General features: G+C 47.2%; 1 protein-coding gene across 1 annotated transcript in view; it reads left to right on the forward strand.

The window, feature by feature from the left end:
* Nucleotides 1-18,032, forward strand: part of FBXW8 (F-box and WD repeat domain containing 8) — a 54,347-nt gene that overhangs the window by 31,616 nt on the left and 4,699 nt on the right. The window contains exons 6-8 of the mRNA XM_039388480.1: nucleotides 2,392-2,588; nucleotides 4,037-4,246; nucleotides 13,775-13,903. Coding sequence (XP_039244414.1) covers nucleotides 2,392-2,588; nucleotides 4,037-4,246; nucleotides 13,775-13,903 — 536 coding nt within the window. The remainder of the gene's footprint in view (nucleotides 1-2,391; nucleotides 2,589-4,036; nucleotides 4,247-13,774; nucleotides 13,904-18,032) is intronic.

Here is an 18,032-nt window from a genome sequence, read left to right on the forward strand (position 1 = left end):
GGAGCCATTTCCACCGTTGTCCCTTTTTGTGATGTTTGACATGCAGTAATAATAATAATAATAATAATGACTTGTTGCCCAAAATTAGAGAGCAGAACTCTGAATTCTGGGTTTCCCAGTTTGCTCCTGTGGTCAGAAGAGGGTTCTTTGACTTCAATGTGGGTTTTTTTGTATTTTCCAGAACTTTCATCCATTAATACACCACTGAAACCAGCGAAATGCTCATCACAGATGTTTGTAAACAAAAGGCTTCACTGAAAGCAAATCAACATCTTTTTTCCCCCCTCAGAAAAGTGGTTTTTAACTGGGATAAATATTCTACAAAACCAAAACTGAAAATCCTCCTGCCTGGAGGAGCTTGGCAGGGATACCCATGGGCTGCCCAGAAATTCCAGGTGTGACATCCGTGATCTGAGATCCCCACAGGGTTTTATCACTGATGGGGGTTGATCTCCCTGTTTCTGACCTGTTTTCTCCCCTTTTTCTGTCCTGGAGATGAGACTTTGTTTTAGGGCAGGCCCGGAGGTGCCTCAGTCGTGCTGCAGAGGGGAGGGAGCCTGTGCTGCCCATTTGGATTTGTTAACTGGTTTTAGGCTAAGTGGGAGCAATACAAGCTCCCAGTCTGGTTTTCCAACCCAGTTCAGCAGTTATTTACCTTTCAAGCAATTAACATAATTACCATTATGCTAAGAAGTAATTTTGGGAAGTTCTGCTCCGAGCCCTTACGGCTCCATCGGGACAGTTTTAGTCGGGACTTATCTTTTTGATGGAAGCCTAATTGCAGTTTTGGCTTTGTGTAAACAAACAGAGGCAGCTAATTGTTTAGGCAAATAGCAGATTAATTTAAATATTCATCCCTAATAAAACAAAAATGGTCCCCATTATGGTGCTCATTCCCATGGTGAGGAACATAAATATTCAGGGGGAGTGCCATTAGACAGGGATCTTAAGGATTATCTGCATTATTTCACATCGGTAGCACTTTCCAGATACCAAATAATCTTTACAAAAGCGAGCATAAATCAATTTAAACTCATTTAGATACCATTTCACTATGTGCAGTTTCATTACCACACTCTTGCTTCACCTCCTCTGGGACTGGGGGGGGTGTTTGCACACTGGCATCGGTGCCCATCCCCAGCTGCCTGTCGGGGCTTTTATGTCTCCTTTGAAGGAAGAGCTGCCATTAATCATTTCATCATTAATGCCTGAGTCGAGGGAAGGCTTCTCCAGCCCTTCCTCAAGATTGTTTCTCCCTTAATTCAGTGCAAAGGTGGCCAGAAGGCTCCAGTTCCACCCAGCCCTTCTGTTCCCTCGTCCGCTCCCGACTGCCTCGGGTTGCTCTTATTCAGATTATGGCTTTAATGCAGCAGCATTTTAAATAGAATATGGGGGGTCTCTGCTGGGAAAAATGCCATCAGAAATATGCTGTATTTTGACTTCACTCCTGTATCCTTTGGGATTTGTATTCTTTTTGAAACACAGAATCTCCTGAGCTGGAAGGGGGACCCCCAAGGACCATCGAGTCGAGCTCCTGACCCTGCACAGGACAGCCCCCAAAATCACACCACGTGCCACCAATTCTTCTGCATTTTCTGTTTTCCCACAGCATCAGGATGAGGAGTTTTGCTGCTGGTTGTAAACTGTTGAAAATGGTGTTAAAATCCCTGACCTGTGCGTGCAGAGCTTCGGATTCCTCACTTTTAAAACTTTTCTGGGTGCAAAGCAAAGCGGCTTAAATTTGAGCATGGGTCTGTCCTTGGTGGTTTTTTGTGGTACTTGAGGGTGTGTTTGTAGTAGAACAAAAATTTGGGTGGCTGTTTATTCTGATCTTCTCCAAACATGGAAATGTGAGGGAAATCAAGGAGTCTTCCTCAGGGTAGATCCTGTTATTGGAAAGTCAAAAATTTGGGAATCACAGAGAGCAACAGAGCCTGGAATCAGAGATTCATGGGATGGTTTGAGTGGGAAAGGACCTTGAAGCTCATCTCATCCCACCCCCTGCCATGGGCAGGGACACCTCCCATTATCCCAGGTTGCTCCAAGCCCTGTCCAACCTGGCCTTGGACACTTCCAGGGATCCAGGGGCAGCCACAGCTTCTCTGGGCAACCTGTGCCAGGGCCTCCCCACCCTCCCAGGGAAGGATTTCTTCCTCAGAAAACTGCTCTAAACCTTCAGCTTAGGGCCAGAGCACATACAGTTTCCCCTGAACCTGTTTTGTGGCTCAGAGGCAGCACAGCATCCCAAAGTTCTGCTTCCCTGCCCTGCAGTCTCCTCTCTGTACATTCCCTTTTTTCCACGCCGTGGATTTGAACTCACCCCTTTAAATGCCCTGGGAAAGCTTCGTTAAGTTCTGAGGTGACCCCCAACGGTTCTTTTTTGGTGCCCAGGAACCGTCAGCGTTTGGAACCTGCTGCTGGGCCGGGAGCCAATCCATCATTACCAGCACAACCAGAAGATCCAGGCCCTGGCCCTGGGGCCGGGGGGCGCAGCCGTGGCCACGGCGTCGGGCTTCGAGGTCAAGGTGGAAACCCCCGAGGACAGAGGGTTCTGGCAAACCACAGCAACCTTTGAAATCCAGAAACTGGTGAGTCCCCAGCCTGCTCAGCTTCCCTCCAGGAGCTCCTGATCCAGTGATTGTTTCTGGTGCAAGCTAAGAGGGGTCTTGTAGAAGTCTTCCTGAACTAGAGAACAGCCTTATCAGCTGGGGGTTCTGGCTTTGGAGCAGGTTAATGGATGAGCCTTTCAGCACTGAAGAGCAAGGGTGAAATGCTGGCTTAGGCTACGAGTGAAAATGAACCCGAGTCCATATGGTGCAGGAGGTTGGCTGGTTTTAATTATTTTTTTTTTTTCCCCTGTCAACATTAGGTTGGCTCATTTTGTAAATCAGTTTTCTCGCGTAGAATTGGAGCTGAAGCTCCAGGTCTCATTCCAGATCAGCTCTGTCTGATTAATTCTGAGGCAGGATATTGCAGGAGAGCTAATAGTATCACTTGTGAAGCTGGAACTCTTCGGGTTGCACCTTCTGTCAACTGAAGTTTTTGAGACTGTTTTAATTAAAAATCAAAAGCTGTCCCGTTCTCTCAAGTTTTATTGTGTCTCAGAGTATCAACTTTTCTTTGGTAGGGGAAGGAAGTGCAGGGGAATAATTGAGTACTGCAGCCCCTCTGCCACTGCAGGAAGCTGAGTGCACAGCTAAGGGGTGTGAAGGGATTTAAACCACCCCTGATTAATCCCCTCTTCCAAAGCTAAGTCGGCCTTGCAGTGCTTGAAATATTTGGGGATTTTGTTGATTTAAGAGGTTTTCCAGTAAAACCACCACTGTAGTTGAATCCATTTTTTGGATCTTGCTTGCTGTGACAAGTCAGTTTGTCCCGTGGGACACACAGATTCCACACTGTCTTCCAAGGCTGGGTTAGAAATCAACTGTTCAGGAGTTCAAACCCTTCCCACGGTGAGACTTTTCAGCTGTATCTTCATTATTTACTGAAATGGGAAGAGCAACATCCTCCTGGTCTCATGACAGAAGATTTGGGAGCTGGCATTTGGGCTGTCCTAGAGGGATGTGATGTCTCTGTTATAGGGTAACCCTACATGATTGCAGGGTAAACATCAACTATTCCAATTCCATGTGAGTTGTATCGATGTGTTTCCTCTTCTGGAGCACCTTGTTCACATTCCAGCCACGATATTTCCTTTGTGTGCTTCTCTGTCCTTCAGCTGAGGAGTGTGTTAAGTTTTGCTCCTTTCTCTGATGTGACATTTTGGGATGTTTTATTGTAATGTACTCTGATTAGGGTTTCTTTTTTTTTTTTAATGGACTCATTCTAAAGACTGTGAGCTGAATTTCATCATAGGAGCTAAACTTGCAGAAATTCAGAAGTAAAATCGATTCTCGGTCTTTGTCTGAAGTTAACCCATAATTGGGATGACACAAGACATAACACATGGGTAGTTTGCTCAGTTTCAACCAGTGGCAGTGATAATGTAGAAGAATTTGTGATGTATTAAAAATAAAAAGTCTGCTCTTTTCAGGTCAACTTCCTTAATCTGGTTCCAGATGTTACGGGGAGCCCAGTGGCAGTGGCAGCTGCAGAGGACATTGTGTATCTCCTGAAAGCAGAAGATCCTGGCAAAATCCTGCACTCTGTCTATGGCCAGCCTGTCACCTGTCTGGATGTGTCTGCCCATGAAGCTGCCTTTGGGATCAAAACCTTTGGCTGGTTGTTGAATGAGCCCAATCAGGTATTTAATTCTCTTTTGGTAAGATTTTTATACCTTCGTCGTTAACAAAGGGAAAAAAAGAGTTCATGTTGCTTGAGCACTTCCTTCCCTGCTCTTCAGCTTTCAGCAGGAGAGGGAAGACATTCTTTTATGCAATAAATAATTTGATGTTTTTGTGTGTTCTCCTCCTGGGCTGAAGGGAGGGATTATTATTCAACCAACTGTAAACCCTTTTCAATCTCTGCTCCTCAGCAGGGCCCAGCTCGCCTGGTTTATGCTGCATCAGTGGCATCAGGGGGAACTTGGCTCAAACCCCCCCAAAAAAACAACCCAAAAGCCCAAAACATCCCTTTTGGTGAGGGCAGCCTGAGCAACGTGTCAAACCTTGTGCGTGCAAACGTGTGATCTTGGGAGGGGGGGGAGGATTTTTAGGTTGTGCTCTGGAGTATTTGAAGGAAGTCACTTCTGTTTTGGTGAGGATGATGTGACTGTTGGATTAAACATCTTGGCAGGGTGGGTCAAAACCACGCTGGTTTTGTAGCCCTGCTGGAGCCTCATGGCTGAGGGATGCTCTTAATGCAGCTCCTCCAAAGCTCCTCTGATTGCAGGAGGGGTTCTTGTGGGATGGCAGACCCAAATAAGTGACATAAATCATAAACCCATGGAATGGTTGGGTGGGAAGGGACCTTAAAGACCATCCAGTTCCACCCCCTGCCATGGGCAGGGACACCTTCCACTGTCCCAGGCAGCTCCAAGCCCCGTCCAACCTGGCCTTGGACACTCCCAGGGCTGGGGCAGCCACAGCTTTGGGGGCATTTAGAATCCCTGAGATCCCAGGAAGCAGCTCCTGGACACAGCCCTGCTCCAGGGCAGGGACCAAGCTGGAAACAGGAGAGACCTGTTTCCAGATGCCTTGAGAAGAGTTTCCACTCCCAAATTTCATTCCTTTTTCTCTGTTATACCTCAGACCTGTGGTGGACTGTCAGCAATGAGGGGAGGAGGGTTCTTCAGGCAGGTGGAGAAGGAGCAGGAGGTGAGCACACCCAGATGAAAGGAGCTGTGGTCTGTGGTGTACAAAGGCAGCATTCTCCTTGGCAGGTCACCAGAACAGCAAAGCTTTGCTTAGAACTTCCTCTGTGTCCAGCTGCATCTCCTTTCCCCTCAAAATGCACGATCCCCGGGGAGGCCACCACAAATAAATACCTGTAGGACTGGGAGAGGAGGCCGTGCTGTCTTTATTAATTCCTTTACTGCCCTAATCCATCTCCTTTCCCTGCAGAGGTGGGAGGTCAGGAGGCAAAATCGCCTCATTCAGGGGCATCACCTCTGCCACCCCCTTTGTGAAACCCCCTCAGGGCCCCGAGCTCCGCTCTGTAAGGCCAGACATCCTTCCTGATCTAGTCCTGAACTCCTCCAGGGTGGGTTGTGCTAAGCCCTGCATCCCAATCAGGGTGATGGGCTGGGATGTGTGTGACAAGGACACTCTCCTGGCACCGCTGCTCCGCTGACATCACGCCGGAAATTAATTACCAGCGTCTCTTGTGCTAATTCCTCGGCTCCCACAGACGTGAAGGGACTGTGCATTGGCTGATTACACCGGGCACCAGCTCACAAGCTGTCTTGGGGAGAGCTTTCCATCTTGGAAGCCTGATGGTGGAGGATTCCAGCCCCCTTTTGCTGCTGGCTGGGTTTCCTCTCAGGTCGGGGTTTGCTTTGTTTTCCTTCTCCCGCCTTAGTAACCTGCTTTGGGATGAAAATAGTTGGCCGATGAAAAAAACAGTTCAGGAAACCATCACCCTTCCCTCTCTCTCTTTTTTTTTTTAATCATTTTCTAATTTTAACCAAAACTGACAGCAGAGTCGAGATCTGAGGCAAAAAATTCGTAGGATCTTTTATGTTGGAGAGGAGAAAAACATCAAATCCACGGCCTAGACTTGCCTGCTGTCAGACTGCAGACATCCTTGCAGGAGTGAGGGGAGAACAGAAATGCTTCAGCTCTGGGAAGTTCAAGCATCAGACAACCCAAATATGTTGTTGTTTCTTGGAAGTTTGTCTGGTTATTGCTCGTGGAGCTCTTTTTTTATGTTATGCTGCGAATTTCTTCAATCATAGTTCAATAATTCAATAATATTTCAGCTGTCTTAACTCAGCATGGAATGTACTATTTCCCTTAAATTCCAAACTGGAAATCCTGAGGTCTGTGTTCCCATCTAGGCTTGTACAGGGATAATAATATATATATAAAATGTAATATAGTATAAACCCCTTACACATGGAGCATGATAAATGTCAGCATTGACTTCATCCGATTTCTGATGCAATCTGGTTGTAGGCTCTGACCAAAGCTTTTCTCATAGCTGGGGTATTTATAACCTTCCATCTGCTCTCAGGTAACTCTGGTCTCCTGCTGTAGTTCAGGTGAGCTTTGTGAATTATATCTTGACATTTATAGGTTGATTATTTCTTGCAATTTATTTCTTGACATTTTTATTCTCTCGGGGTGGGGAAGGGAAAACCTCAAACCCGATTTTCTTCCTGTATTTAAAATTCAGTTCAAATTTTTGAACCTATTCAGCAGTTCTCGGTGACAGAGTTAATAAACATGGGAGGATTTGGGTGGGTTTGGGCTTGATGAAAGGTGTTGAACCTCACCTGGCTCTTCTCAGCAGCCACTGAAATCCTGCCTGGGTTTGCTCCTGTGTTTAATGTTTCTTTACTGCTTCCCAGTGGGAGTGTATCCAGTAGAATTAACCACTGTTGTGAACTAAATAAACTCTTAAATCACAGAATCATGGAATGGTTTGGGTTGGAAGGGCCCTTAAAGCTCATCCAGTGCCACCTTCCACTAGCCCAGGTTGCTCCAAGCCCATCCAGCCTGGCCTTGGACACTCCCAGGGATGGGGCAGCCTCAGTAAATAATCCTTTAAATTGAATTTCATTGTCTACAGTCTCTCTTGGATGATATATTTAGGTCATGGCTGCTTGATATAAGCTGTTACATCTTTCTTGCTCCTTACTTTGACTAAAATCCTTCTCTTTAACTGAGAAGCTGCAGTGTCTTTTCTGATGTCATCATGTCTCCAGTTCTCAGGGAGTTCCAAAGACTTCCAATAATTTTTTATCTTGATTTTTCTTCTTTTAAAAGTGTGTTTGGTGGTGGTTTTTTTTCAATAAGTTAATCTTTATGAACTCCTGTTTTCATGGTAGAAGGGCTGGGGACTGAATTGGAGCATATGGGACTTGCCCAACTGTTTCTCTTTGAGGAGCTGCAGGACTGCAGAGTGTTAGCAGATCTTCGAAGGTGTTGAAAGGTGTTTTAAATACCTTTTTCTTTATGAACTCTTTGGTATCATGTCAGAGAAACAAACCTCTCTGAGGACCTGAACTGTGTCAGGCACTACAAGGAACAGAGTCCAGAGTTTCCCTCTCAGAGCAGAGAGACCAGAACTTTCCCTTGCCTGAGTTTGACATGATGTATTGATTAACCCCTGTAAATGATCAGAAATAATTTTGCAAGTTAAAATGAATAAATCAATGCCTTTTGCATTGGCTGCCAGGGATGACATTCTGCTTTTTTCCCCTATTTATACAACACTGTGAGTGCCTCAAAACTGGCACAGAGGGTATCTCAGGTTTGGAAAATACAGCTGCTAGGACGGGCCATGAATATTCCAGGTGATACAAAACCAAGAGAATCATTCAGTTTTTAATAATTCTCTTGCTTTTTAATAGCTCCCTTGCTTTTCCTTTCCCCTGTGTTGGGGGAAATGCATTTCTGGGCTTGTTTTCCTAGCGAGTGGGTGGCTCGGTGGGTAAACACACCATCCTTCCAGTGGGCACTGGAGCCTCCAACCACGAGGGCAGTGAGCCTGGTGCCCCCACTGCAGTCCTAGCAGACATCTGTGCCCATCCCAAGCCCATCCAGGCTGGCAGATCCCGAGGGCTGGCAGTGTCCGGCGCTGGAACGGCGAGGGCTGCAGGTGCCTTGGCAGCGCCGGCGCAAGGCTTGGCTCTCCTTCTTCCCACCAGCTTGGAGTCTCACTTCGGAACTCGGGGCAGGGGGAGAAAAACTTCAAAGTGGACAAAAACCCAGCCCCCTCCCCTTGTGTCCAGCTCCGTGGGTGACTCTGCAGCAGGTGGGGAGGAGCGGGGAGCCGCCTCTCCGGCGGGATTGGCCGCGAGCTCCGTTGTTCCCGCGGGTCCCGGGGGGGCTCCGAGCGCGGCTCGAGGCTCTCGGTGCAGCTCAGCCCGGGTTTGCCAGCACAAAGTCACCTCCAGGATGGCATGAAAGTCAATTTTCCGCATGCTCAGAGGAGCCCTTGTGTTACCAGCTTTGCACAATGACTTATATCTGGCAAGAACCTGCAGAATAGTCTCTCTGGCTGATTGTCAAAAATTACATCATATTGGAGTAAACTGCTTTTAAATCAAACATCCATTATTCATGGATATTAACTGCTTTTTTTTTTTATTTATTTTTTTTTTCCAAACTGGCTGTTTTGTGTTTGATTTACTCTTTTTCTTTCTCTCTGATTGTCTGTCTGTCTCCCTCAGCTGCTCCTTTTAAATCTTAGCTCATCTTTAAATTTATGGAGCCAGAACACTTATCTCTGGGTGCAAGTCTCAACGTGCTGACCCTGCATTTGTTAACAGTGAAATTGGTTTCGTTGTTGTTGCAGTGTCATGTGCCATATTTACAGTAGGCAATCCAATACATTTGCACTGGGAAACTGTGCCCCTGAGCCTTGTAAACTTTAAAAATATTATTTTTTCCGCCTCGCTTTAGATACAAAAATCCCAACTTGCAGCAGTGTGTACCATATGTTGTGTTTAATTTGATGAGTTCTGCCACAAATGCATGTGGAGTAGCCTTCCTGCTTTTGTGGATACCCTCTGAAATGGGATGGGTTCAACCTGAGAAAAAAAACAGGATCCCTTTTTATTTGGGGGGGGGCTTGAAATCTCACAACCCTCTCTTTTACTGGCAATATTTGTGTGTATTCAGGAAATGGTTTTTTTTTTCTAGTTGGCAGAGGGATGGACAGAAAGAAAAGGGGAGAATAAATGAAAAGAAATGTAAATTCTGTACCCAGGCTTGCTGCTTGTTCCTGGGTTTGTTTTATTTTGATCCTCTGTCTCTAAAATGACAGAAAGCTCCGTCCTAAACAATTCTTTCCGAAAAAGTGGCTCTTTAATGTATCCTGTGTGCTGTTCAGCCAGGAAAAGGATGTAGGTTTCGAGTGTGGTTTGACAATTGCACTTTTTGCTGACATTTATCACCCTCCCTTCGATACTTCAGCTAAATAAGAACTAAAAATACAGCACACAGCCGGTTCTGAGAGAGACCTCGGTCTTCCCTGGCCGTGCAGTGCCAAAACTTTGGAGAGGAAGGCAGGGCTGGGATTGCAGAGGGAAAGCAGCTCCTCCCCAGAGCAGTGGTGTGCTGGCTCCTGGCCAGGACGGTGGGTTGGACACCCCTGCTCCTGCTGAAAGTACCACAGGCTCTTTGATAACGAGCGCTCGGGGATTTGTTGCTTCAATGTTCCCATCCAAAAAAGACATCTCCGGCAACCCAGGATCCCAAAACACCTGCTGGGGTCTTGGACACGCATGGAAGAGTTCCATCAACAGCATTCCCTTCAGTTCCTTGGTTTTTCTTGGAAGTATCTCAGCCCAGAGTACATCGGCCACGCTTGACCTCACTTAGCTGCACGGTGTAACAAAGCTCCCGGCTCAGCTCTTCTGGCTGCAGAGGCTTTAATTCTTCGGGAATTAATTTTCCTCCTCTTTCAGGAGTTCTTGGACAGCATTTAAAGAGAGTTCCCCGTGCCCACTGCTCTGCAGTAACTTCGCCTTTCTTCCCTTCCCTTGGCTCGTGAATTTTCCAGCTTCTTGGAGTGTCTGTCCGAGAGTGGCCACAGGCTGAGCCTCGCCCAAGTCACCCAGTGAAGAGGGAAATTAGTCTAATGCACTGCCTTAACAAAAGGGGAGAGTATGAGCATGAATAATTAATAGCACCGGTCTGTGGCAACGGGATAAAATGAAGTCCCATTTGCTCAGCCTTATTAAAAGAGAGAGAGGGAGAGGGAGGGATGGGAAGGGTCGTTAAGGGACTTGTAACATGGCAAGAATCGCCTCCGAGGTGGATAATGTGTTTTCTAATCTCTGTGGTCTTTAACTAAACATAATGGTGGAGGTGCTCTGGCTATTCCTGGCTCCTTGAATTATGGAGCATTCTGGGAGGTTGGTTGGCTCCTGGCCAAGGGCTCTGACTTTTCATCTGGGCAAGGTTAATAGGTAACACTTTTTATCCCGTGCCTGGGGTCCCCCTAAGGTCTGCCCGGGGTCTTTAATGCTTTTTTTCCCCTGTGTGTCCCCCCAGGTCCCTCTGGGGGCAGGGATCTCGTTAGTGTGTTATCCCAGGACACTTCATTTCACACCCAGATGCTCTGGGTTCACTTACCTTCGCTTGGTACCTATTAGGTCACTGGTCTTGGGTGTCCATTATGGGATTATAAATACCTTTAAAAGGGTAATCCCCTTGCAGTGTGCATTACAGGATTATAAACCTCCCAGAGATCTTAGGCTTTATCTGCCCTTTAACACACAGGCCCTTATTTCAAGTCCCTATTGACCAGGTATTTCCATTCTTTCTCCTTGGCCTTTGTAAAGAAAATCCTTCTTGCCTTGGGATATTATAGGAGAGCTCATCAGAACTTCAAAATTGTCCTCAGTGTGCTTTTAAACTCCTTGTCTTCAAGAAATCGTTATTCAGACTTCAAAAAAAAAAAAAAGAAAAAGGCACTCTGAGTGCTTTTTGCTTCTTTACTTATCAGCTTGCCACGAAAACACGTTGAAATTCATTTGCAGAGCATGAAATCGCTGGGGACAAGTTGAATTTCGAGATAGACAAATCCTGAAGATCACAAAGAGAATCTTCCAGTGACGGCTCTAATTGGCTAGAGAGACACGTGAGCGTGATAAAATTCAAAATAAAATTTTATTTTAGCAATCAGTGCTGTTATTGATTGTTAAAATAAACAGTCTTTGAAAGAATAGAGGCTGGCATGAGAGGAGAAGGCATTGGAGGGGGTAGGAGATGATGAGACAGAAGCTTTTCTTCCATTTTTGTGAATGCGAAGCTTTACTTTTTTACAGATTCTTAGCTGCAAATGCTTTAAACTAGTGGCCACCTACAGGTTGTGGGAGGAGAAATAAGTGATTTTTCAGCTGGTGTGGTACCTGTGAGTTTTGCCCCAGGGCTGGAACTGAGGCTGCAAAGAGGGGAACGTGCGACATTTGCTCCGACGGAGAGCGGGGGAATCTTTAAATGCCACGTGGAAGCAATTTTTCCTTGGGGTCTTCCACGGCCATAACCGAATTTTCAAGGACATATCATATGTTTATGGGGTAGATGGGAGCCATGGTCATTTAGGTAAATTAATAGTTTCTGGATGTTCCCTGTCAGCATTAGCCCCGGGGGGCTTTTGGGAAAGCAGCTTTTGGCCCTCTCCTCTCCGGAGCTTTTCCATCCAGCTGGGAAGAGGCTCAACTGGGAGCTGGAATACTTTGCTGCTGACCCCGTCACTTATTGTTCTTAGGTTGAATTCAGCACTTTATTGACTTTGTCTTTTGTTCAGAACTTTCCAAGGAGAAATTTGGTTGCCAGGCCCCGATATTAATTTCCTTTGCAGTGAAAACTCTTCGAGGCCCCTTTGCCAGAACGTCATTATCTCTGGGTTTGGTTAGTGAGCTGTTGGGAGCTGGGCTGCGAGTGAGAACAGCCTGTAAAATTGCTCTGGACCTCAAAGATTAACATTTCCATGCAGTTTGTAGCAATATTTTCCTTGGTGGGCAAGTTTAAATGAATTTTTTAGCAACTTTATGCCCGAAGCCTCGCTGCAAGTACAGAGCCTTCCTGGTTTTACAGAGCTTGGGTAAAAATTGCTTTGGTTTTTCGGGTCTTAAGGATGAAAAATAACATGTTAAAGACTGGTATTTGAGGCAGGTAAGTTCACAAAGGACTAGTTGGGAGATTACAAATCTTATAAGCACCTCAGGAAGTGGGATGTGAATGAGTTGATCCTAACAGGGAGCTGATAATATGTCTGAATAAAACCCTGCCTGCTCTTTAGCTGGGAGAAATGGCAGGTGGAGGGAACCTGTAAATCCTCTGGATTTAAAATTCCTGGAGACTTTTAAAGCTTCACTTTTGTTGCCCAGTCCTGCATCACAAAACGAGCCTCCCTTCCTTTAATTCAACCTTTCAGATCTCTGCAGTTGCACAAATAGGAAGTTAAAAGGCCAGGCAGCATCAGTGTCTCTGCTCTGGCAAATGCTGAAATAATACCTACAGACTGTGTAATATTTATTAAGCTGCACTGGATATAACCAGCAAATTAGAAGTAAAGGATATTGATGTGAGGTTGGCCTGGCCATGCTGATGTTGCCATGAGTTTCTGCTGATATTTTAAGTACCATTAACTCCTCTCATGGTCACAGGTCTCTCTTAATTGAAAGGAGCATCACCGTGAAATTTAATAACGTTTATGAAGTTATGTAAGGCCAGGTGCAGTGCTGAGCTCCACTGGGCTTCGACCAGCACGTTTTCCTGCTTCTAAAAATACTCGTTTCTCCTAAATTGAAAGGCCCAAACAGATAAATCTCATCTGGCCCCAGAGGAAAGACAGCAAACGTGATGGAACTGATTGAGGAGGGGGAACAACTCGTCCCTCTCGTCCGGGCTCTGGTTGAATCATCTCGGATGTTGCCTAAAATCAGGGTTGTTTTTCTGCCTTTGCCATCTGAGCTGCCACTTCAGATGTGATTTTCCTCCTGGTCTGTGTGATGTGCAGCACAGCTCTCAGCAGGGCCCGTGTTCTGTTCTGCTCTGCGATTTCGGCTGCACTTGGCTGGCCCTGCCTCTCTCAGCCCATCTGTCTGAACCTTCTCAGTGCTGGTGCTCTTCACTCCTGCTACTCGTTCAGATATTCAAATTGGGGAAGAAACTGTTTGGTTTTCCTCACAGACTTTAAAGATTTGGCCTGGAGAAACTGCCTGGGAGCTGTCCCTGTCTGCTGCTGGGTGGCACTGGTGGTGCATCCCTGCTCCTTGATGGATTCCACTGGGAAACCCAATTCCCTTATTTCTGAGGTTGTGTCCCCCCCAACAGACACTGATATTACACAGTCTGTAGGTATTATTTCAGCATTTGCCAGAGCAGAGACACTAGTGCTGCCTGGCCTTTTATTTCCTATTTGTGCAGCTGCAGAGGTCTGAAGGGTGGAGTTTGAGAGAGGAGAGGATCATTTTGTGCTGGAGGACTGGGCAACAAGTGAAGCTTTAAAAATCTCTAAGAATACTAGAGGTGTATTTCTGGGGTGTTGTATCCCCCTCTTAATAGGGATAGATCTGCCTCCTGATCACGTGTTACATATCAAGCCACAAGCAAAACATCTCTGGTGGTAACAACTCCGCTCCGTGCTGCAGCAAAACCTCTTTGTCGTGCTCACGAGGAATTCATCCTGTGTTTTGTCCCCTTTCTGGCAGATTCTTCTTTACAACCTGGAAACAAACCAGTGCCTGACCAAGGTGGGCAACTCCATAGGTGACTTCACGTGTGTCAACCTCCGCGACAGCCCTCCCCACATGCTCGTTGCAGGCAACAAGGACAGAAAGTAAGTGCCACCATCTCCAATTAGCTGACTTCCCATCCTGCTGTCCTACATCTGGACCTGCTGGAATCGGTTCCTCCTCTAACGTTTCAAATGCAGCCACAGTTTGAGGAACAAACTATTAGGTAATAGTTGGACGTGGCTGTCAGCGGGCTTTGTTTTCGGGAAGCTCCCTGGGAAGACTTTGCTTTTCCAGCCATTTGGTGGACGCAGTTGGTGCACAGCCCAGCGAGACCACTTGGAATATCTTCCCCTTCCCCGCCACCACCCGCAAAATTAGTTTGGCATTTAAAAGCTCACTTTCTGATATTAAAAAAATAACCTCGGGGATGAATCGTGGGGGATGAGAGGGGCCCGGCTGCCAAACGATGTCAAGAGTGTATTTGGGAACACTGTGATGTCCCTCAGGTGACAGGAAAAAAAAAAAGAGACTTTCATATGAACAGATTCCAGCTTCTATTTAGCTGATTAGCAGCTTTCTCTTTAACTCCTTGGCTCGGGGAGTAGGATTTTCCCAGCGCAGTGGCCGGTGCCAGGAGCGGCCACGCTGGGAACAGGCAGCGCGAAAGGATTAAAGTGCTTAAAAAGACCCTCTGAGTCCAATTTTTAGATTTTCTTTTCCTGGCGAGTCGTCGGTGGGGTCTGATCCAGTGCTCCAAAGGAGATGTGGGATGGCAGGGAGCCAGTCCCTAATGGCTCCCGCTTCCTTCCCTCCTCCTTTCCCCGTGCCGGGCACCAGGCTGCAGGTGGTGCTGTGCCGTGGTGGTGGGATCAGATTGGGAGGCGGGCACTTCCCTCTGCCAAATCCCAGACCTCTGTCCCGCCAGAGCAGCAGCTTGCAAAAATGATTATTTTGTCAAACAGCTTTTTTTTTTCCCCCCCCTCCTTTCTCAGTGAACAGGCAGTGCAAGCAAACCTCACACTTCCTCGGCACTCAGGGTGAGGGAAATATCTGGAGTTCGACAAGTGGACTTGAGTCCTTGGGAGGCTTCTTTTTTTGCCCTCTAAAAGCAGATAATTGATTTTCCAAAGCACCCCAGTGAAACTGCCTCCAGTTTTGATCTCTTGCACGGTGACAGGAGAGTTTCTGAAGCTGATATCCCTTCGGTGGGATTGGGATTCACTCCCTTTGGAGTCTGTGCCCTTTCCCCTCCAGAAAGCTTTTTGGTTTTTCAGCTCAAGCACTGACTGAGTTTAAGAGGTTGGTTGTCACTTAAATAGCAAGGAGTTAAGAATTAATAGTTGAGCAAACAAGTGTGGCATCCAGGAGGCAGGACCACGAGTATCTCCGAGGTCAGTGCCTCTTGTGCTGCTGCATGAAGGTGCTGGGCATCCACAGGTGGAATGAGACTGGAACCTCCACAGCCCTATTAAGGAGCAAATCTACTAAATAGGGACCTTGCCACGGGAGTTCAGACTGCTGGTGGCCAGTGGGAACACTTATAGCTTGAATTAAATGCAGCAGTTTCACAATTTCACTGGAATATGATGTTCTTTTATTCAAAGCCACGATTTTGAGAAGTTAACGCTTGGGAAACGTTTTTGGTAGGACCTGTAAAATCTGTCTCTCCACCGAAAACACTCCTGAAGCGTCGCTGATTTATTTGATTTCTGAGCTGTGCTTCACTCTGGCAAGAGGTGTGACAGCAGGGAGCGTGTGCTGATCCTGCTTTTCCGTGCTGGAAGCTGGGCTGGCGAACGGCGTTGGGAAAGCAAACACATGGCAAGCCCGGTCGCCGGGAGCGTGGATCAAAACATGTATTCCATGCTTTCCTGGAGGCAAGGCAGCTTAATTTTGAGTCAGTCTAACAGGAGGGTCAAAGCCTGGTCATGAGAACACCTTCCCCACTGCTCCCAGGGCTGGGATGAGCCCGGAGTGCTCCCACTGAGCCCAGCTGTTGAGGCAGGAGGAGCCGGGCCGTGCCAGGTCTGTGTTACAGCATCGCATTAGATTGGCAAAACGTTCCTCTTTCTTCCCTTCAAAGCACATCTGAGCAGCACAAGTGTGCCTGTGATTCTTCCAGGGGTGTGCCAGGATGGACACCTGCCTGAAACCCGGGCGCTCGCTAATGGAATAAGCAGGACTCAATCAGATCTTCGCTTCCAGCTGAGCCTTCCAAACAGGAGCAGCTTTGATTTCCGTGCAGAGCACAGGCAGGACAGCAGCCCTTCCAAAATAGCCCATCCTCACCCAAAGCACTGCTCCAACACGTAGCCAAAGCTCCTCTCTGCTGGAGCTGGAGGCAGCGAGGCCTTGTCACCATCCCAGCTGAGGGATGGGATGTTCCCAAGGGCGGCCGTGCAGCCACACGGAGCGTGTTCCTCGCCCCGTTCCAGCATGTTTTGCTGCATGTCAGATGGATGTTGCTCTGCTGGAGTTCTGGACTGTTCTGTTGCCTTTTTCTTTCAGTCCCTGAAATGTGTTGTTTGTAAAATCCTCCGGTGCAATCTCCGTTTGAGAAAGGAAAAGGAAAGACTTGCACAACACCATTAGGATCGTAGCAGGGGTGTGGAATAAAGCACAGTTAATGTGTTGGAACAAGTGTGTTTTGGCCTTTTCTGGAATTAATGTGGACCTGATGCTTTCACTCCTGATGGCCATCAGCTGGGAGGAACTTTCTCTGGCTTCCTTTCAAATCTGAGATCAGTATTTCACCTTTCCTTCTGTTTTCACTTGCTGCATTTATTTATTCACTGATGCTTCATCTCTTAATCCTGACATATTGGATCCTGACATAAGGATCAGAAAAATATACTCCTTTGTGATATGTGCTGGGTTTAAAACTTGAACTGGTTTTGTGGCCTTGTTGCAGTGGTTGAAATCCTGAGTTCTTTTCCTGTAGTTCTCTTTTGGCTGAGTCTTCCTTATGTTTCTCTTCCAAGTGCTTTGTCTGAGTGGTCAATAATGTCTGAAAACCAGATGTACCTAAAATCAGTCAGTGGCTGCATTTTTGAAGTGAGAAGAGATACTGGTTGCTGGGTGCCTGTGGATGGTTTTGTTTTAATATTAGTGATTAAATATTAGTCAAGGGTATAAATATATTTAATATTAGTCAAGGGTATAAATATGTAATTCCCTTTTCTTGTGTTTTAATTTGCCACACATTTAGTGTCTTCTGAAATCTTTAGAATCACGGTCCTTTTCTTGATCCTGGTAATAATATTACCCCTCATCCCGAGTGGATGTGGCTTGGGTACCAGGGGTAGGATGTGTTAGCAGTGTGCCCAAAACACAGGATTTGGTGCCTCAGGGCATTGCTGATGTTTTGGGAGGCACAGACAGAGGAGCTTTCTCCAAATTGCACTTATATTTTGGATCATGGGCTCAGAGAATCACAGGATGGGTTGGGTGGGAAGGGACCTTAAAGCTCATCCAGTCCCACCCCTGCCATGGGCAGGGACACCTCCCACTAGCCCAGGTTGCTCCAAGCCCCATCCAGCCTTTTTTGGAACATTTTCAGGGATGGGGCAGCCACAGCTTCTCTGGGCAACCTGTGCCAGGGCCTCCCCACCCTCACAGCCAGGAATTCCTTCCCAGTATCCCATCTATCCCTGCCCTCTGACAGTGGGAAGCCATTCCCTGTGTCCTATCCCTCCATCCCTTGTCCCCAGTCCCTCTCCAGCTCTCCTGGAGCCCCTTTAGGCCCTGCAAGGGGCTCTCAGCTCTCCCTGGAGCCTTCTCTTGTCCAGGTGAACCCCCCCAGCTCTCCCAGCCTGGCTCCAGAGCAGAGGGGCTCCAGCCCTGGCAGCATCTCCATGGCCTCCTCTGGACTCACTCCAGCAGCTCCACGTCCTCCCTGTGCTGAGGACCCCAGGGTTGGGGTCTTAGGACCTGTAAAGAGGCCCTCTTTAGGTCCTAGGACTTGTAAAGAGTCAGGGAAGTGCTGTATGGTGGGAGAAGTCTGCCTGAAAAACCCTCTGATAACCAGAAGTCCGAGGAAAAACTCAGCAGTGAAAAATATGGACCCAACTGGTTTTCCAGCCCTGCAGTGGCCACGGGGCTGCTGCTGCTGTCCCAGCTAACATTTTCACGACCCCAAAGATCCCCGTGCTCTCAGCACCCACAAGGCTGCACGTCCACAGCTGGTTTTAATTCCCTGTTTGTTCTCCCTGGCTTTGGTTTAGGGTCAGGG

The sequence above is a fragment of the Pipra filicauda genome, unplaced genomic scaffold (assembly GCF_003945595.2).
Source record: "Pipra filicauda isolate LSUMZ 115617 unplaced genomic scaffold, ASM394559v2 scaffold656_size334665_pilon, whole genome shotgun sequence".
Taxonomy (NCBI): Eukaryota; Metazoa; Chordata; class Aves; order Passeriformes; family Pipridae; genus Pipra; species Pipra filicauda.